General features: G+C 39.1%; 1 protein-coding gene across 1 annotated transcript in view; it reads right to left on the bottom strand.

Annotated features, from left to right (window-relative positions):
• The window catches only part of LOC117309397 (AP-2 complex subunit beta-like), a 74,861-nt gene that overhangs the window by 13,427 nt on the left and 41,725 nt on the right, over positions 1-19,709 (bottom strand). Inside the window, 2 exon segments of the mRNA XM_033846802.2 lie at positions 7,791-7,983; positions 14,392-14,651. Coding sequence (XP_033702693.1) covers positions 7,791-7,983; positions 14,392-14,651 — 453 coding nt within the window.

Below are 19,709 nucleotides of genomic sequence, written 5' to 3'. Positions count from 1 at the left end.
CACCCTGAATTCCAGGACAAAAGCATTAAAGAAGAACTGAAGCTGAAAATAGCTAGCATGAAAAAACATAAAACACACATACCCACAACTAATGGTGATGTTCAAAAAGCAAACAATACGCTTTTGTGCTACGATTCTGTACTGCTACTTCCCTAGTTCTCACTGTGCATCTAACATTCCCCTCTGAATCACCAAATGCCTTGTCTGCTTTACAAAACACTGTTTCCTTTATTGTTTGTCATTTAGTAGTAGAAACTTGGAGAGCTCTAGGCTGTGGTTGTGTTAAAAAAAAAAACAAAACAACAACTGTATTTGTCTTCAGGATTTGAAAGAGGGGATTTATTACCTTCTCAATGGATAGATATATAAAACTGGGTTGCCAAAATCTCAAAAATAATATATATACTGAAAGGGCATAATGGGACTTATTTCCACCACAACAGAACAAAACCCCCAGGCGTTTCATAACTGGCATGAATAAGCATGTTCTGCACTAAGCTACAGAACACTCCAAACCTCAAAGAACCAACATTTGCAAAGTCTGGTTCCTGAAGACTATTTACTGGTTGGACATGGGGCGAGAAATCACAGGCATACAGATAAAAAGGTCACCACAACCAAGAATTCGAGTAACTGGAAAAGAATGACAGCAAATAGAAAAGATATTACACACCTACCTTCTCCCTGTTTCTAGAATAACACACATCCACAGCATGACGTCTGAAAAGCATGAGATTCCTTTTATTCAAACACACACTCACATTTGCTGGACATAAGGTACTATGGGGACTATAAAGATGCCGGGCAATGAGGGGAAAACAATAGATGAACAAGATCCAGGCTTTGCAAACTGGCAAAAAAACAAAACATGAATGCAAAAACCATACAGAATATACTAAAGCAAAAAAAGAAAGTTCTGAATAGAACTTTTGGCTGAAGGATAATGAAAAGAAGCTTCAAAGACATGGTAGTGTGAAATTATAGAATGCAAAAAGGGGGAGGTTATTTCTCAAATAGCCTGAACAAAGGTTAAGAAGTAGGAATAAAAGCATGATCAAGAAGGATGAGTAGGGACTTCCCTGGTGGTCCAGTGGCTAAGACTCCATGCTGCCAATGCAAGGGATCCAGGTTCGATCCCTGGTCAGGGACTAGATCCCGCATGCTGCAACTAAGAGTTTGCATGCCTCAACTAAAGATCTCGCACACCACAACTAAAAGATTCCCTCATGCCGCAACGAAGATCCCGCATGCGGCAATGATGATCCTGTGTAGCCAAATAAATAAATAAATAAATACTTTTTTTAAAAAAAAAAAGGAAGAAGAAGGAGTAGTCTAATTAGACTGGAGCACAGGGTAGATATGTGTTAAAAAAAAAAGTCAAAGAAAATAAGTTTGCAAAGGCAAACTGATTATGGTTAAGTCTTTAGTTTTCAATTCCTCCATCACAAAAACCTGGAGGTTTCTTAGAGTAAGATTCAATCTTTCTAAGATTACTAATAACTACTTCAATTGTGTTCTATTAACTATGGTTTTCAACCTTAGATACACAATGGAATAAACCACCTGCGTGTGTATAACTGTGGGGAGGAGGGAGATTTTTAGAAGTACTGATGCCCGAGTCTCAATCCCAGTCATACTGATTTAATTGTTCTGAGTTGTAGCCTGGACATCAGAATTTTAAAAAGCTGCCCTAGTGATTCTAATGTACAGACAAGGTTGAAAACCATTGCCTTAGAGAATTAACTATGATTTGGAATCAGACAAGAATATATGTTCAGGAATTACTTTGGCACTAACTCCTGAATTGAAAAGGAAGCTAGAACTTAAGAAGAAAGAAAACCCCATTTCTTTATTTTTATACATTAATTGATTAATTTTTGGCTGCGTTGGGTCTTCGTTGTGGTGCGCGGGCTTCTCATTGTGGTGGCTTCTCTTGTAGTGGAGCACGGGCTCTAGGCACACGGGCTCTAGGCACACGGGCTTCAGTAGTTGTGGCTCACTGGCTCTAGAGCACAGGCTCAGTAGTTGTGGCGCACGGGCTTAGTTGCTCTACGGTATATGGGATCTTCCCAGGCCAGGGCTCGAACCTGTGTCCCCTGCATTGGCAGGAGGATTCTTAACCACTGTGCCACCAGGGAAGTCCAAGAAAAACCCTTTCTAAGGAAGGGAATTATGCAGAATGTCTCACTTGTCCTGATGCTGGTTTTGATTTAGCTTTATGACTTTCTGATGGGCTTACACATCCTCCCCCCAGCAACTCTCCTCCCTTCTGGCCTATCTCACAACTGAAGCTTGAAAGAGATGGAATTCTTTATGGACCTTGTTGGCACTCGATGGCAAGAAAGAAAAAACACACTGGAAGAGAAATGGCAGTATTATCAAATATGCTACATTAAATAAAAGGCATTGAGAAAAGGCACTCACTAGTGGTGTTATTTCCAAAGGAAATAAAGCCCATTTATAGCCCTTATTTTCTTAGATTTCATTCTTATTATACTTGAGTATTATATGAATATTATCTTAGCTGGACAGGATCTAAATGTACTCCCCCCCTCCTCCCCACCATGCTGCTTGTCAATTTTATTCAAAAACATGTAAGAGAAACTGAAAAGTAATTCTGATACTCCTTTGTTTACATTCAGCTTATCAAATACAACTCAGCTGCAACCCACAATCAGAACTCTTGATCTTACCAGAGACAGAATCCAAAGGGTGTTAGAGACATGTAGCCAGAAATATAAAGGTTCACGTAACTGTGCTATGTCCAGAGAGCAAAAGGAAAGGACAATTTCAATATGTTTTCTAACTAGCAAAACTATAGCTTACTCAGACTTTATTCAGCATCTTTCCTTTTGACTGAAAAGTTTCTAAGGGAGGTTATCATCTTCCTCTCTGAAAATATGACACAGTTGACAGCACAGTGTTGGGCAAGAGTAACTAACAGGGAGATGTCAGCAAGGATGGGAGCCAATTCCCCAGTGAGGGCCTCTCCTATCTACAGCGACAAGCAGGATGATGCAGATATTAATCGAGGGGTCGGGGAGGCGAGAAAGCTGAACAAAACACAGCAATGTCGTTGTCATGTTGGCCTGAACTAGCCACTAACCATTTCAGTTCAGTTGCTGATATCATCTGGAGTCAGACAAGATTCATCTGTTTGGTAATACTTACTAATCAGGTAGGGTACAAAATCAGTCAAACTGGACTTGTAAAATTTCAGTGATATCTATTATCCAGTAAGCTGGGAGAGGTGAGTGAAAAGTGCCAGAGGCATAAGGCATGGCTTTAATCTCAATCTTAGGTGTCAAAATACTGTGTACGTTTGAAGTGTCTTTTGGAGCTGTCCATTTCCCGTTAATCCCAGGACTGCCTTAATGAGGCCGCTATTTTCTCCATGAAGGAAATAATGTCAACTATAGACCAACTAAATCAGGATATAGGAAGATGAAGGAGAGGTGCCAATTTCAGGAAAAGAACACTTCAAATGCTGAAAACTGAGCAGAATTTTCCTACAGGTCCATAGCTGATACCCAAGTCTAAAATATCTGCTAGTGGTAAAGCTTCCCCAGCCCCCAATCTAAATCACATTAAATGGCACTAAGAATAACATTAACATTTCGCTACTGCCACAGAGTGGGTGCTTTATCATGCCGAAAGTAGTGCTGAAATAGGTTCAGTTCATATTGAACCAGGGAGATGTGTCGCTGCACTGTTCATTCAGTAATTGGATGGAAAGTAGTGATTTCATGGTGACTTATTTTATGGGCTAAAGGGATTTCAGCACGGTTGCATGAGCTCTGCTGCAGAACCAGGCTGAGTCAAAAGTTTGAGAGCTGAGTCTGCATACCAAAAGGAATTACCTTCATCCAATGGCAACATGCTACAAAAGCAGAAGTACAGAGAAAGAACCCAAGACTGAGGTTCTGTAAGGGACCAAGTCTGCCTGACTCCAAGAAAAGGAAAAGTCTTGACATGGCCACCAAGCAGACCGAAAACAAAACAAGAACAACAACAGAAAAAACCCCACATGGGATTTCCCTGGTGGCGCAGTGGTTAAGAATCCGCCTGCCAACGCAGGGGACATGGGTTCAATCCATGTCCCCTGAAAATGGGTAGATAATCCAAAATACAAGACAATTTTCAGTCTCCAATTATGGAACATGAACAAGGGTGAGAAGAACCCTGGGAATGAGCAACTAAATCTAAATCGGTCAAATTCAACTCTTGGTCAATTTCTGGTAGGCTGGATCACCTAACAGCAAATCACAACAGGAAAATGTCCTGGGGTCAGGGGGTGAGGGTGTGGAGGGGTAGGAGGCAGAACAAAGGTAAAGTCAGAGAGGTCTGTTTTGTAGGAGGTGCCAGAGGCTCACCAAAATATAATTTTTCTGTGGAAATCACTGCCTTGGTTTAAAGATCAATTCTGTAACATCTCTACCTAACTTCATCTGGAGCTTCATTTGGCTCAATATTCTCAGTCTTGGCTGCAAAATTAAAGTAACTTCGATTTTTTTAAAAAATTACCAATGTCTAAGGTCCTGTCTCCCAGAAATTCCGTTTAATTGCTCTAGGGTTGGGTCCAAACGCTGACAATATATATTTTTAAATACCAGTTATGCAGCTAGAGTGAGAACCACAAAGCTTGAAATAAAAGGTTAGTAGCTGCCACGCTTCATTAGCAGCACACCACTGACCTCTACGGGTAAGGTTCTGTTAGAAACCAGTGATAAAAGCAGCAAAAACGCTGCTGGGAGCTGCTCTGAGATGAACACCCACGTAACCTGAGTGCTGCTTGCCACACAATCACATAACTCTAATCCAGGCCATATTTTAAATGGGGACCTGGGTCAAATTCTACCACACCCAGCGACATTCTTCTTCCTAGAGAGTGAAAGACAGACCTTTAACAAAATAATTTCAAGAGTTTCTTGCCCTCTCTCAATCTGAGGCAGAGTAGGAGCCCCCTTTCCAGGAGTGTGTTTACTACCGAAGCCAAGAGAACAAGGCATCTGGGTTTACCAACAGCTATTCAAACACTAAAGTGAAGTGGTTCACAGTGATCACAGATACTCTATGTCTTTACTATGCAAAATGTGGTCCACAGATCTGGGTGTTTGTTAGAAATGCAGACTCCTAGGCCTCACCCCAGAGCAACAAGAATCTGTCTTGTTCAAGATCTCCAGTTGATTTATGTACACATTAGCTTGAGAAGCACTGCTGTAAGGCAACAATTCATTCAAGAAACAGCACTATCTGTATATACTAAGTAAAAACTTTGAGAACGATTTTCCTCTTTAAATTAGATAATTTACGTAAGAACAATAAAAGCATTTTAAAACTGGCATAGACTACTGCTGCCACAGAAACTCGTCATTCACACAGCCAGATTTAGGCCTCTTCCTTGTGATGGTCTCTTAAAAGGAATCTTGGTTCTTTGAGTGATATATATTTCACTACATACAGATCCAAAGCAAAAAGAAGGGCTTCTACTCCTCATTTTGATTTCTGGGACATATTTATATCACAGAATAAGCTGAAGAAACCTGCATGTAAACACTTTCTGGGGCTACAACACCAATTATACCATTTTAAATCCCAAAGTCAGAATAAGCTAAAATTTAGAGTTACACAGGAACATTACTGGGCCTACCTAGCAAAGGCTGTATAATATTTAGACATCCAATTATAAAAACAATTTACTCTCCACCCCAAAGAGAATATCCTTTGCAAAAAAAGAAAATGAAAAAAGGCCCATGTGTGACTTGGGCTACTATAATCTGACAAAGTTCTAATTGTTTTTCTATCTGATGTAAACTTGCCAGAATTCTGACACATGACTGGATTAAGCTGTGTAAAATATAAGGAGAAAACTCACTAGTTTTAAGGGCCAGCAAGAGCTGATACAAAGCCAAATGGAAATAACATGTTTCTTTCCCTTCCATGCTAAAGTGGGTTAAGAAACAAGACGACAGAATCCTGGGCCAGTCAACATCAAAATATAGAGCCTCTTTCTCCCCTCCATCCTTCAAACTTAATTTCTTTGTCTTCTTAGGTTCAGCAAGTCCACTATGTTGTAAACCACTAGGGAAATAAGCAGGGTTGGTAAGGCATAACCGTGGGGAGGATGTAACATTTAACTTGTAGCTCATGTGTCAACAGAATAGGATGAGTTATTTCAGTGTTTATAAGGGATTTCTGAGAGTCTCCATGAATATTTCAATATTCATTTGTCAGTCTCCTGAGTCTATTAAGGAGGTTATACAGCAATGTAGGATATCACACGAGGAAGCTATTCAGTCAACTCTATTCATTAGAGATATGAAAATGAAAAGCAAATGCTTTTATTCCCAAGGAAGACAAAAGCAGTGCTCATTTGTGTCACCATTAGCTAGAGTCCAGAGCTTGGTCAGTGTATAGACTCTGAAAGCAGTGACTTCCTTTAGTAAAATGTATCACCCACAAAGATATGACGGTAACCCTATCTCCTTAGGCTCTCTGTCAGCCAAAAGTAAATGTACCTGTACCAGCTGGCATAAATCCCAGACATAATACTGCTCGTAAAGTAGAAGAGAAAATGCCAGTGTATGAAGCAGAAAGTAAGGTCGTTTTGTTTATGTAATCTCTGAGAACATATATTTTTGTATCTATGGCATTGCCTTCCAATTTCTGATGCTGGGTAATAAATCAGTTTGTTGGGCATATTTATAGTCATCAGGTTGATGAACAACTTATTTTCAAGTGTTCAGCTAAAAAAGCCCCTCTAATTCCACCACAGTTAAGTATCTAACTTGCAGGGAGCCGTGTGATGAGACCTGCTATTTTTCTGGCCTTCTCTACACAGATGGAAGGTCATCCTTAATATTTCTCATTTATCTTTTACAGCAACAGTAACTAATTGGCTTCCACTGGTGGCACATATTCACAGATACTCTGGACATTGGAGCCTTTTAGTATTAGAATCCTGGAAGCTAATTAAATTGGAAGTATGACAGGGTGGAGTGGGGGCGGGGTGTGGATGGAAAAGGGGAAAAAAGAACCAATCAAGAAGTACTTCTCGGGCTTCCCTGGTGGCGCAGTGGTTGAGAGTCCGCCTGCCGATGCAGGGGACACGGGTTCGTGCCACGGTCCGGGAAGATCCCACATGCCGCGGAGCGGGGCCCGTGAGCCATGGCCACTGAGCCTGCGCATCCGGAGCCTGTGCTCCGCAACAGGAGAGGCCACAACAGTGAGAGGCCTACATACTGCAATGAAAAAAAAAAAAAAAAAAAAAGAAGTACTTCTCAACTATAAGATACATTTAAAAAAAAAAACACAAATGGCTCCAATGAACCTTTTGGAATTAGACAAGGCATAAGCCAACAAAATACAAAAAAGGCAAAAGTCCGAAAGCCTCAAAATAGGATGATCACTATGAGGTCATCTGAATGATGTTCAGGTCAGAAGGGGAATTACAGGGGCTATCCAGAGTTAAGCAGCAGGAGCAACAATAAGCTCTGGAAAGGTGACTAGGTTGGTTAAACATCAAAAGTTCCATTCAGAGGCAGGACAACAAAATAATCATGTACACTTGTAGACATATCCCATACCAATGATGAACAGTATCAATTAAATCTCTAGAAAAAATAATCCTGTCCTTTATCAAAGGACATTGCTCTGCTCGTCAAGGAAATGTCTAGTTCTAAAAAGCGGAATAATTTAAAGTTCTTCAGCATATCAGAATTAAAAATAACCCCAGAAATTTAAAAATAAAAAGAATTTAAATAACCAAAAGAAAGAAGAAAGATGCATACCAGACTATCTAGTCCTCCTCCCAAGAGATCCACTGCTCCCATCTGCATGGAGGATACCTGTGGCACATTGACTGGGGGACCAAGGTCAAGGTTTAAAAGATACCCCAGAAGGTCACCTTGAGAGGGGATAACCTGAGGCTGTTCCAGGTTGGTGGCAGTGGTGGTGCCAACAGGGCTGTCACCCGCATCAGTGCTGCAAGTCACACACAGAAAGAGGGGAAAAGAGAAAAGTCAGTTTCACCTGGGACATAGTAACAAGGCAATGGGTGAAGGTCAGATATACAAAAACCGGAGGGGGAAAAAACTCTTATACTATATAACTTCATCAGTCAATCAGTTTTAATTGAGCACCTACTCTATAAGGGAGCACTGTAATGAGAACTCTGGGGAAATACATCTTTTTTTTTTTTTAAAAAGGAAATATATTTCCTGTTCTCAAATAACTTACACTCAAACAAACAAACAAAAAAACACAGCATTCACAAAACAAGTGAAGAGCACACTCACTGTGTAAAAGCAGAAATGAGTATTGTGTGTCTGCATACTGACAGGATATAGATGAGAAGCAAAACAGAACCAGGTGGGGCTGATCCCAAAAGATTCTGAGAATGGTTTTATGGCTAGATTTTCAAAAACAGCATAGTTATGAGGAACTACCAGGGAGAGACCTTCAGAAAAAGAAAGGATAGCTTGTGCAAAGGCACAGAAATGGACAATTTGACTTGAGGGGTGGTGAAAATATTATACTGGCAGGAGCAGACACTGTAATTGGTAAGATTTGGGGGAAGTGAAGATGAGGGAAATACAACTCTGAAAACAGGTCTGGAGAGTTAATTTTTATATGATAGGCAATGCACAATCACTTTTATTTGTTGAACAAAGAACTAAAATGAACATTTAGAGGAACATTACCCAAGCAGCTGTGTGTATAATGGACTGAAGTTGGTAGAATGGACATGAAGATGAGCTAAGAGTGACCTAAACCGTTACTGCCACAACACTGTAAAAATAAGAACGAAGTGGTGAGTTCCAAGAGATGTTAAATGGACTAGGCAGGGGGAAATGATCTTAATAGATGGTGCTGGGTCAACTGAATAGCTGCGTGGGACAAAAATGAGCCTTGACTCCTACACCTCACAACATAAACAAAAATTAGAGATAAATCAGACATAAACGTGAAGGGGAAAACCAAGAGGATTTCTATGACCTTGGAGAAGACAAAAGTTTCTACAAAGAGCTCTAACCAGGGCTTCCCTGGTGGCGCAGTGGTTGAGAGTCCGCCTGCCGATGCAGGGGACATGGGTTCGTGGGAGGATCCCTCATGCCGCGGAGCTGCTGGGCCCGTGAGCCATGGCCGCTGAGCCCGTGCGTCCGGAGCCTGTGCTCTGCAACGGGAGAGGCCACAACAGTGAGAGGCCCGCGTACCACAAAAAAAAAAAAAAAAAGCTCTAACCATAAAAGAAAAAAAGTGATGAGCTGGACTTCATTAAAATTAAGAACATTTCTTCTTCAAATGGCACCATTAAGAGAGAGTGAGAAAAGGTATTCTCCACAGACTGGGAGAAGTTTGCAAAATATCCATCTGACAAAAGACCTGTATCCAAATTACATATAATTCCTATAAATCATTCGATCATTACATACAGAATTCCTACAAAGATGATAACTCATTAAAAAATAAGGAAAAGATCAGGCATGACACAAAAGAGTTTATAGACTAGCAGTCTATAAACATGAAAAGGTACTCGCATCTTTACTCATCAGGAAAATGCAAATTAAAACTGTAAGACACCACTACAAATCAACCAGAATGGCTAAAATTAAAGTGACTGACAATACCAAGTGCTGCTAAGGATGTGGATCACCTAGAACTCTTATACATTTCTGGAAGGAGTGTGCACTGGTACAATCACTTGGGAAAACTGACAGTATCTCCTATAGCTAAATATACATCTATTCTATAAACCAGCAATTCCACTTAGTGTATACACAAGAGAAATGAGTATATAAGTCTACCAACAGAAATATATAGGAATATTCGTAGCAGCTTTCTCCATAAGAGCCCCAAACTGGAAACAACCCAAAGATACATCAACAGCAGATATAAATAAATTGTGGCATATGCAGGCAATGGGATACTATGCACTAATAAATAGGAATAGACAACTGATAACATGGCATTAGAGTGGTCTGAGATATTATACTGTGCAAAAAAGCTAGAAACAGAAGAGCAAATGCTGTATGGTTCCATTTACATGATGTTCAAGAAGAGGCAAAACTAATCTACAGTGATAGAAATCAAAACAGTGGTTATCTCTGGAGGGTGGATATAACAGCAAAATGGCATGAGGAGTCTTCTGGGGTGCTGGAAATAGCCTATATCTGATCACAGTGGCGGTTATATGAGTGCATGCACACATAAAAATCTATTGAGCTATACACTAAAGATTAGTGCACTAATACTAAGATTATTATAAATGACATATTCATTTAAAAAGTGAAAAAAAACAATGAAAATTTCAGGCTCAGACGACTTCACTGTGAATTATTCCAAACATTTAAGCAAAAAGTAAAACCAGGGCTTCCCTGGTGGCGCAATGGTTGAGAGTCCGCCTGCCGATGCAGGGGACACGGGTTCGCGCCCCGGTCTGGGAAGATCCCACATGCCGTGGAGAGGCTGGGCCCGTGAGAGCCATGGCCGCTGAGCCTGCGCATCCAGAGCCTGTGCTCCGCAACGGGAGAGGCCACAACAGTGAGAGGCCCATGTACCGCCAAAAAAAAAAAAAAAAAAGTAAAACCAATCTTAGATAAACTTTAAAGTAGAATAGAGAATGACAACTGAAAGAATCTGAAAGTATTTCAGTTTTACTGAATGTTAAGGAATTACCCCTAATTTTGGCTTGATAATATATTGTGATTTTTTTTTAAGTCCTTATCTTTGAGAGATACCAAGTAAAGTACTCATTGGTGAAGTGATATGAGGTCTGGAATTTAATTTAAAATACTCCAGCTCCCTCAAGAAAAAAATTTGTGGGGGTGATAAATGAAACAAGATTGGCAAAATACTGATGACTGGTGAAACTGAGTGATGAGTACACGTGTTTGCTATACCATTCTATCTTGTATGTTTCCTAAGATTTATATAATTTTTTAAAAACTAAAAAACCACTATAAAAATTCCATTAATAAACAAATGCTTTCTTAAAAAACCAAAACCCTAGGTAGGTTCTGACAACACTTGAACAAATAAGAATGAAGAATCAAACAGAAAAAACAAAAACGAAGAAGCGAAAGACTAGTGTTGCTCCATATAAGAGGAATCTGGAGGGATGATGGGGAAAATAATATGCTGCTTTCAATTCTGTTAAGTTTCAAGTGAGAAAAACAAGTAGGGAAGACCAACAGACAGCTAAGGAAAAGGGACTGGCAGAGTTACAGAAGTAAACTTGGGAAGAAATTCACACACACGCCTCAGGTGAAATGAGCAGAGTAACGCAGGGGTGCTGTGGTTAAGAGCAGGGCGTCTTTAACAGAATATATCAGTGGTAACTGTGCTTAGAAGATAAACCGCCTAAGGGAATACATAGAGAAGGTTCAGAATGAGCCTTGTGATACAACCAGAGAAGAGAAGGAACACAAAATTGCAACGATTAAAGAGAAAAACAATCTAAAAAAAAGAGGGCTTAGGAAGAAAAAGTGTCAAGGAAGCCAAAAGGAGACCTATCTAGATTGGGGAGAGGGTGGGTACAAATAAAGCCAAAAATTAATAAGGAAGTCAAAAGGGGAAACAATTTCATATACACCTAGCAAGAAATATATGAAATCTCCATAAAGGGTATCCTCTGCCCGTGAAATTCTATCATCTCTCAACATGTACCGTTTGGGAAATGTGACAAAACACATGGATTTATCAGCACCTTTAAATAGAAGGCAGAAAAGGCACATATTTTCCTCCACTCTAATAGACAGGTAAGAGTATTATGAGAAGACAAAAGTGAGTTAGATGAAAAGAAGTAAATGATCTTATAGTTTCTACAAATTAAGAACATGATAAATCATTATTATGTATTTTTTCTAAACTGTAGACACAAGAAAACTAACATGAAAATCTTTCCCCATTGTGAAGGCATGGGAAATAACTGCATAAAACTGTCATCAAAGCAGTATTTTTTTCTTTCGGCAGTATTTTTAAAAGGTGAGATATTTCCAAGTTAGACAACTATTTACCATCTCATGCCCACAGAGCAGCTGACAAGTATAGTAAGCAATACTCAACTAAAAAGCACTTTTCTCTTTCCCAAGTGATTTTAAAAGACCTCATGAAGTAAGCATTTTTAAGCCTCTAAGGTTTTATGCTGCAAATGTATTTCACGTCAGAGGCATATCACTTATTACTCTTAGGACGCAGAAGAAAGCTAGGTGATGTCAGTACTCTTACAGACATGCCATTTGCAGCAACATACCCATATTTATTTCAAAGGGGATTTTTCTGCACTTGTGTTTCTTTTTTAAAAACCCAAAACAGGGCTTCCCTGGTGGCGCAGTGGTTGAGAGTCCGCCTGCCGATGCAGGGGACGCGGGTTCGTGCCCCGTTCCGGGAAGATCCCACTTGCCGCGGAGCAGCTGGACCCGTGAGCCATGGCTGCTGAGCCTGCGCGTCCGGGGCCTGTGCTCCGCAACGGGAGAGGCCACAGCAGTGAGAGGCCCGCGTAAGGAACCACATAAGGAATTGTGAAGGTAACAAATTGAAGGCTAGTAATCTGATAAAGACCTTATGTAAGAGACTGTGCTTCTTTTTACATATTGGTTCTCTTTGTGTTCTAGGAAGAGTTGTTTTTGTTTGTTGATTTGTTTTACTTTCCCCATCCCATTTGAGGGTCAAAGTTATCAGGAGAAAGGTAATTTAAACGGCAAACAACAGAAAGTCCGTATCTATTTATCAAAACTTGAAGCACAGACTGGGAGATGTACTTAGAAGTTAAACGGTCATATCTAGCGAATGTTAAACAGGCTTGCCTACGAGGTCAAACACCCTGTAACGAGGCCTGATCCTTATGAAACCACAAGTTTCCTTTGGGTGAAAATCACAGCACTGCCCTAAAACCAAAGATTCAACGCAAGGGCTAATGAAAGATTAATAATCATTTTCTTGGGTACTGCCCTTTTCTTTTTGTTTATCTGTGCCCACAGTCTGTTAAAACAGAGCTACAGTATTGTAAACGTTGACTACACTAATTTGTAAAGCAATAAATCCTACACTCTGGCTATTCATGAACCACTGAAACAGCAATATATATTAGACAATACGAGACACTCAGAAACGGTGCAAGTGCAGATACTCTAACCACTCAGAGATCAAATTCTACTTAAGATTTGAGGTTTATTATAATTAATGAAGGGAGATTCTGGAAAGATTCCAAGATACCCATTATAAGAGTTTATTAGAGTATTGCCGTTCCCAAATTAAAATTTTAAGGTTATCTATAAAGCAAGAGTTCCATGTTACCTGACAGTCTGTTCATAATAGCATTTCCTTACTGATATGGAGCAATTTATTTTGGTAAAAAAGGTACAGGCAACTGAACAACTATGTCTACACAGAATCTAGGCTGCTCTTATAAAACAATCCTGCAAACATTATTTCGTTAACAGCTGGCTTTACAGCATAAGAGAAGCAGTATCTGCTAACTTCATCCATAAGCTTGAACCAAAGTTACAGTAAAGGATAAAAATAGCTAAATGTATACATGGGCGGACCTCATTTTATTGCACGTTGCAGATATTGCAGTCTTTACAAATTCAAAGTTTGTGGCAACCCTGCATTGTCAGATGATGATAAGCATTTTTAGCAATACAGTGTTTTTATTTTTATTTATTTATTTATTTTTGCAGTACACGGGCCTCTCACTGCTGTGGCCTCTCCCATTGCAGAGCACAGGCTCCGGACACGCAGGCTCAGCGGCCATGGCTCACGGGCCCAGCCGCTCCGCGGCATGTGGGATCCTCCCGGACCGGGGCACAAACCCGCGTCCCCTGCATCAGCAGGCGGACTCTCAACCACTGCACCACCAGGGAAGCCCCAGCAATACAGTATTTTTAAATTAAGATATGTAGACTATTTTTTTAGACATAATACTATTGCACATTTAATAGACTACAGTATTAGTATAGACATAACTTTTATATGCACTGAAAACACAACAACAAAATAATTCATGACACTTCATCGCAGTGGTCTGGAACTGAAGTGCACTATCTCTGTGGTACACCTGTACAGGCTTTTTACCAAGTTTTCAACTCTGGGAAAATTTCTAGCCTCATCTTTCTGGGGACTTAAGCAACTTTCAAACTTTATCCATTTAGAAAATCTTCACCACAATTTTCTAAAGGCACAACCTTACCTACCCTGAGGTTAGAACACAGAGGGGCCTTTTAACCCATTGTTTGTGTGTGGTCACTAGTATTCAGATGAAGCCTCCAGGGCAGCAGAGTAGGTTTGCCAAATGCATAGCAAATTTTTCTAGGCTATAAAAGCTTGAGGAAGACCAACTTCGTCTAAACAGAGAATCACTTCTCACTCAAACCTAATTTACCTGCTTACCTCCCATGATGTACTGGCAAGTGTTTACGATGGATTCCATGACTTCCTTCCACAAAAGCATTGGGCGGCTTATGGTACACTGCGGCCAAAGAACCAATGTGGCAGATGAGCTCATCCAACAGAGTTGGCTCAATAAGAGCTGTCTCCTCAGAGATCAGTGGCTTCTCAGACAAGACTACTTCTTTGGCTGTGACAGGATCAGTTGAGAGAAGGCGCCAATAAATAGAGCCCTGGTCTCGAAGGTCAGGATTATCAGAATCCTAATGAAAAGGCAATGGCAAGAAGGTTTAAATGTAACCTTTCTCCATACAGAAAGCCAAACTGCTGGATTTATTATCAAGGCAATGCTGAAGTGATTTACGCAGAGTTGGCCGTTAAGATATTTAGACTCAATATATTGTTAATAGAGCCATAATTCTGTAATCTCTAACGTTTCCAAGAATTTAAATATAAACTGAAGTGGGTTAGTTCTAAGACTCAAATTCAACATGAAGTTGGGAAAAGGAAAATAAAGTTTAAGCCAGTAAAAATCAACTGCTTACGATGGCCTCAGGACATAAAAATAATGTTTTTAACTGCTTTAATATTAGCAGGATTATTCATGAAACACATCTTACATATATTTCACCCATACCTCTTTCTTCATTCAAATATTTATTAACTATCTCCTATGGAGACATTGGCTAGGCCCTGGAAATAAAGAGACAACAACACAGTGCCTGACTTCAATGAGCTCAAAGAATATTAATTATTACGATATAGTATGAGAGGTACCATTACCTAAATAATAAAAAAAACTGTTCAAGAGAGAACATAACGAAGTGCTTCTAAAAGGGGTGACACTTGAATTTAGTGGTCTCGTTTTTTTTTTGTGGCTGTTTAAAAATAATTTTATACATGGTCATGGCTAAGAAAAATTTATTATCAATGACACATCACAATTTAGAAATGTATAATATAAAAATAAGTCTCCCCCTATCATCCAACCCTACCCCACCTTAACTCCCCATCCCCAAAATAGCCATATTGACAGTGCACTATATATCTTACCAGAGAGCTCCCACACATATATATTTATTTTATACAAAACCAGTTTCATAGTATATATACTGCTCCTCAAGCTGCTTTCCATATTGGAACATACAGCTGTCATTTTCCACTGTATATGCAGCACTGCATCATTATTTACTAGTGTCCTATTGATGAACATTTAGGCTGTTGCCTCTTTCTCCCTCCTTCCTACTATTTATTTTTGCAATCATTATAAAGTGGCAATAAATATCCTGGTATCCACCTCTCAGAATGTCTATATAGTGGCATTCATTTACGCATGAATTGTTCCAGTGGTATCATGTTATTAAAGGCAACAATCAGTCCCATTTCAATTTCTGTATTTAAAACACATACAAAAATATTTTCTTCAAACTAGGCCAGAGTTTTTCCCATGAGTTTCTACATAAGCAGATGAACTGGTTTATAATTTAGCCATTTAAGGCACGTATCATTCAGCTCAATACCGGAAGTGACCCTGATGGTTTTATATAGATTTTCTTAATCATGTATTATTTAATTTGCACTCAAAATGCAGTGCTGGTAAAAAACAAAAAAGCATAAAGAACACTGAGATACAAGTTAATACAGTATAAAAAGGGTAAATTTTACCTCAAGATAATCTTTATCACATTCATAGGTTGCATTATTCTAATAAAAATGCACATATATACATGTATTATTCGTATCAAAATGTTTGTAGCATTTGAAATGCCAGGGTTAAAAAAAGGAAACAGTGATACTATCCAATTTAAATGAGTTTGTTTTGTTGCTTGTTGGGAGGGGGGCTAATTTGCTCCTGAGGAAGTGTTTATAAATAGCAGCCTGAAACCTCCTCACTTAGATTTTCATTTGGAAACAAAGCGTGAATATTATGAAACATAAACAAGTTGATTTTTTAACAGAGCAGAATACAACTTTCTCCAAGTATCGCATCAGGAAAGCAATCCCCTGCCCAGCTTTTATTGATATTTAAATTAAAAGTTAAATTTTAATCTGTATATTCAGTCCCCAAAGCATGTCATCTAAAATTTGTAGACTATGCTTTTTATTACACAATGAACACTACACATCACTTAACTGGGAAAACTTAATTTGCCTTTATATAGTAGTAAAGTTGTTAAACATATTAAAATAAACTACATAATACAGCTTAATAATATACTTATCAAAATTTTTTTTTTTTTACTTCAAACTATTTCTCTCATATAGCTGGTACATATTTAACCAAATGGCCAAAAAAAAAAAAAAAAAATTCCTGGCGGGATTCACAAAATATATACTTCTGTGAAAATAGCTTGAGTCCCCCCACAAATTCAAAACACTGCAACAGGACAAACTTCTGGAGACAGAATCACTGGATCGAAGGGTATACATACTGTAAATCTTAACAGAAAAATTTAGTCCTATGAGAAATGAGAAAATGAGTGCAAATTTTCCAGGACTAGAAGTGAAGAGTGGGCAAGGATCTCCACTGTCCAAACTCAGTTATCCTGAGGGGTGATCTGTTAGGACTACTATCAGCTGGCCTTCACTGCCTCACTAATTCACATGGAGACCAAGATAAATCAGGCCCAATCAAGGCTAATGACAAGAAAATAGAAACTTTTTATGATTTTAAGGTGCCATTATGTGTTTGGTGACTCAGAAAATTTGGTTTCGGATCTACTGTACTGCTAGTCTGATAGGCCCCTGTAAGGATCTCGAGAAAATAGTGTATTTCCCAAAATTTGAGAGCTTCCAAAACAATTCTTACCAGGCAAGCTCTGAAACAGTAATTCTTAAACTATAATGTGCATCAACATTTTAACACACCAGGAAAGCCACTGAAAGTGCAGATTCCAGACTTTCTGATTCATTATGTCAGAAGTGGGGCCCAGGAACTTTTATTTTTAACAAGCAGCACAGGTGATTTTGATGATGATGGTCTCTAGTTCACAAATGGAAAAACTAAGGTGAAGACTTCTTTTCCATGTACTAAAAATAGTAATTACTAAAGTTTGGACACTTCTATGAGTATTCTTTACTAACTCCTCTAAAACTATCAAAGTTGAAAAGACAAATCTTTGAAATAAACCCATGGATTCAAGGGTTGGTTTTCTTTTCCCCTAATTTTATATATATATATATATATTTTTTTTTCCCCCTAACCTGTTGATCTCTGTCATTTAACTGGGGTGTTTAGACACATTTAATGTACTTATTGATATGGTTAGGTTTGGAACTGTTGTCATTTCTTTTTTATTTGTCTTATCTGTTCTCTGCTCCCCTTTTATTCTTTTTTCTTTATTGTTGTTGTTTTTATAAATTTATTATTTTTTGGTGCATTGAGTCTTCGTTGTTGGGTCTTCATTGCTGTGCGTGGGCTTTCTCTAGTTGCCGCGAGCGGGGGCTACTCTTCGTTGCGGTGCGTGGGCTTCTCATTGTGGTGGCTTCTCCTGTTGCAGAGCTTGGGCTCTAGGCGCATGGGCTTCAGTAGTTGTGGCACGTGGGCTCAGTAGTTGTGGCTCACGGGCTCCAGAGCACAGGCTCAGCAGTTGTGGCGCACGGGCTTAGTTGCTCCGTGGCATGTGGGATCCTCCCAGACCAGGGCTCGAACCCGTGTGCCCTGCATTGGCAGGCGGACTCTCAACCACTGCACCACCAGGGAAGTCCCATAATATTTCTAATCATACCACCATTTTATTTAAAATTAGAAGCACAAAGATTTCACATATACTTCACTGAATTCTCAGCATAGATAAACAATAGGATTAAGTCTACTATAAAGACAGAACAGTAGTATGACAGAGAAATTTGCCCAGTCACGTCCTGAACCAGTGGATGTAGCAGAAATAGAACCCCACCACCCAATTCAAATTAACGTAACTCAGCAGATCATGCTGCCCTCAACTTAAAAATTTATGGCTGGTAACATAAATATTAAATTAGGTTCTTATTTCACAAACTTGAGAAAAAAATTCCAGAGGAAAATTCCAGTGGAAAAGATTTATATAAATGTGCTTATTCTATTATGCTAATGCCTCAGATTTCATTAACTGGACAGAAAAGGCAAGTCTAGAGAAACTGTTTATTAATTATTTATAGCCAAATATGAAATAATCATCCACAATAATCTTAAAACCTCTAAGTTCACTTATTTATACTGGTTTATACACAACAATGCTTCAGGCAGGGAAGACAGGAAATGCGTATTCTCAAAAGTCATTCTTAACTTTCAGACTTGAGAAGCAGCATTAACAGAGTAGAAAAGGGCAAAGACTCTGGAGCCAGGCTACTTGGGTTTGAGTCCTAGTTCCACCCCATACTAACTGGGCCGGCCTCTCTATGTCTCAGTTTCCTCACCTATAAAATGGGAAGAGTAACAGTATTAACCCTTACTGAAAGCCTGGCACATAGTAAGCACTATACAGATGACTGTTGTTACTAAGATTCTCTACTAGTCCTTGTACAGAAAATCTAGAATTAGGAAGGTCTGATGGTTTATTTATACCCTGCCCTGTTCTAGAAAAGGATTTAGCAAAGCTTATAAAAATACATCTAAAGCTAGAGAACATAAATTAGAAGCAAAGGCAGAAAAATGCAAGCCACGATGACCCACACATTTTCTACGGGAGATCCTTAAATTTGATTCTAAGGTTTCAAACATATGATATGAAAAACAAGTCTAGTCAGATAAGCCATTCAGAGGGGCAGTTAATTACACACTAATGCATAAGAGAATCCAAAACTGGTTAGGAATTTTTTTATGGGGTTTCATACAGGAAAAAAATATATAATGGAATAAATACTTTGATAACAGATCTAAAGAGGATAGTTTCTCATGACAACCCTTACTACAGGATGATGATATTAGTGTAATTCAGTAAAAACAATTCTAATAAGGGTCAAATACAATGCAGTCTAGATCCCCCAGCTCTCTACTAATCTGGCTTGATTCAGTGGTAAATTTCAACATATATAAGAACATAGGGAATCCTCCCTAAACACTTTATCTCAGGCAAATACTGTAATAAGAGTGAATTTGAACTCTGACAAGAACCTAAAACACAACACTCCTATGCTGCCTGTTAAATACAGATACAGAGGCCTTAGGAGACAATGGAGGTGAAGGCAGGGTTCAGAACTTGTGAATACAATAGAATCTACCAAAGACACTCACTTGATTATGAGGGTAGCCTTATCTATTCAGAAGTGAGTAGACAGGATTTCCCTGGTGGCACAGTGGTTAAGAATCTGCCTGCCAATGCAGGGGACACAGGTTTGAG

The sequence above is a fragment of the Tursiops truncatus genome, chromosome 20 (genome assembly GCF_011762595.2).
Source record: "Tursiops truncatus isolate mTurTru1 chromosome 20, mTurTru1.mat.Y, whole genome shotgun sequence".
NCBI classification, from domain to species: domain Eukaryota; kingdom Metazoa; phylum Chordata; class Mammalia; order Artiodactyla; family Delphinidae; genus Tursiops; species Tursiops truncatus.
Note: the sequence above shows the minus strand (reverse complement) of the source record. Positions and strands in the feature narration are given on the sequence as shown.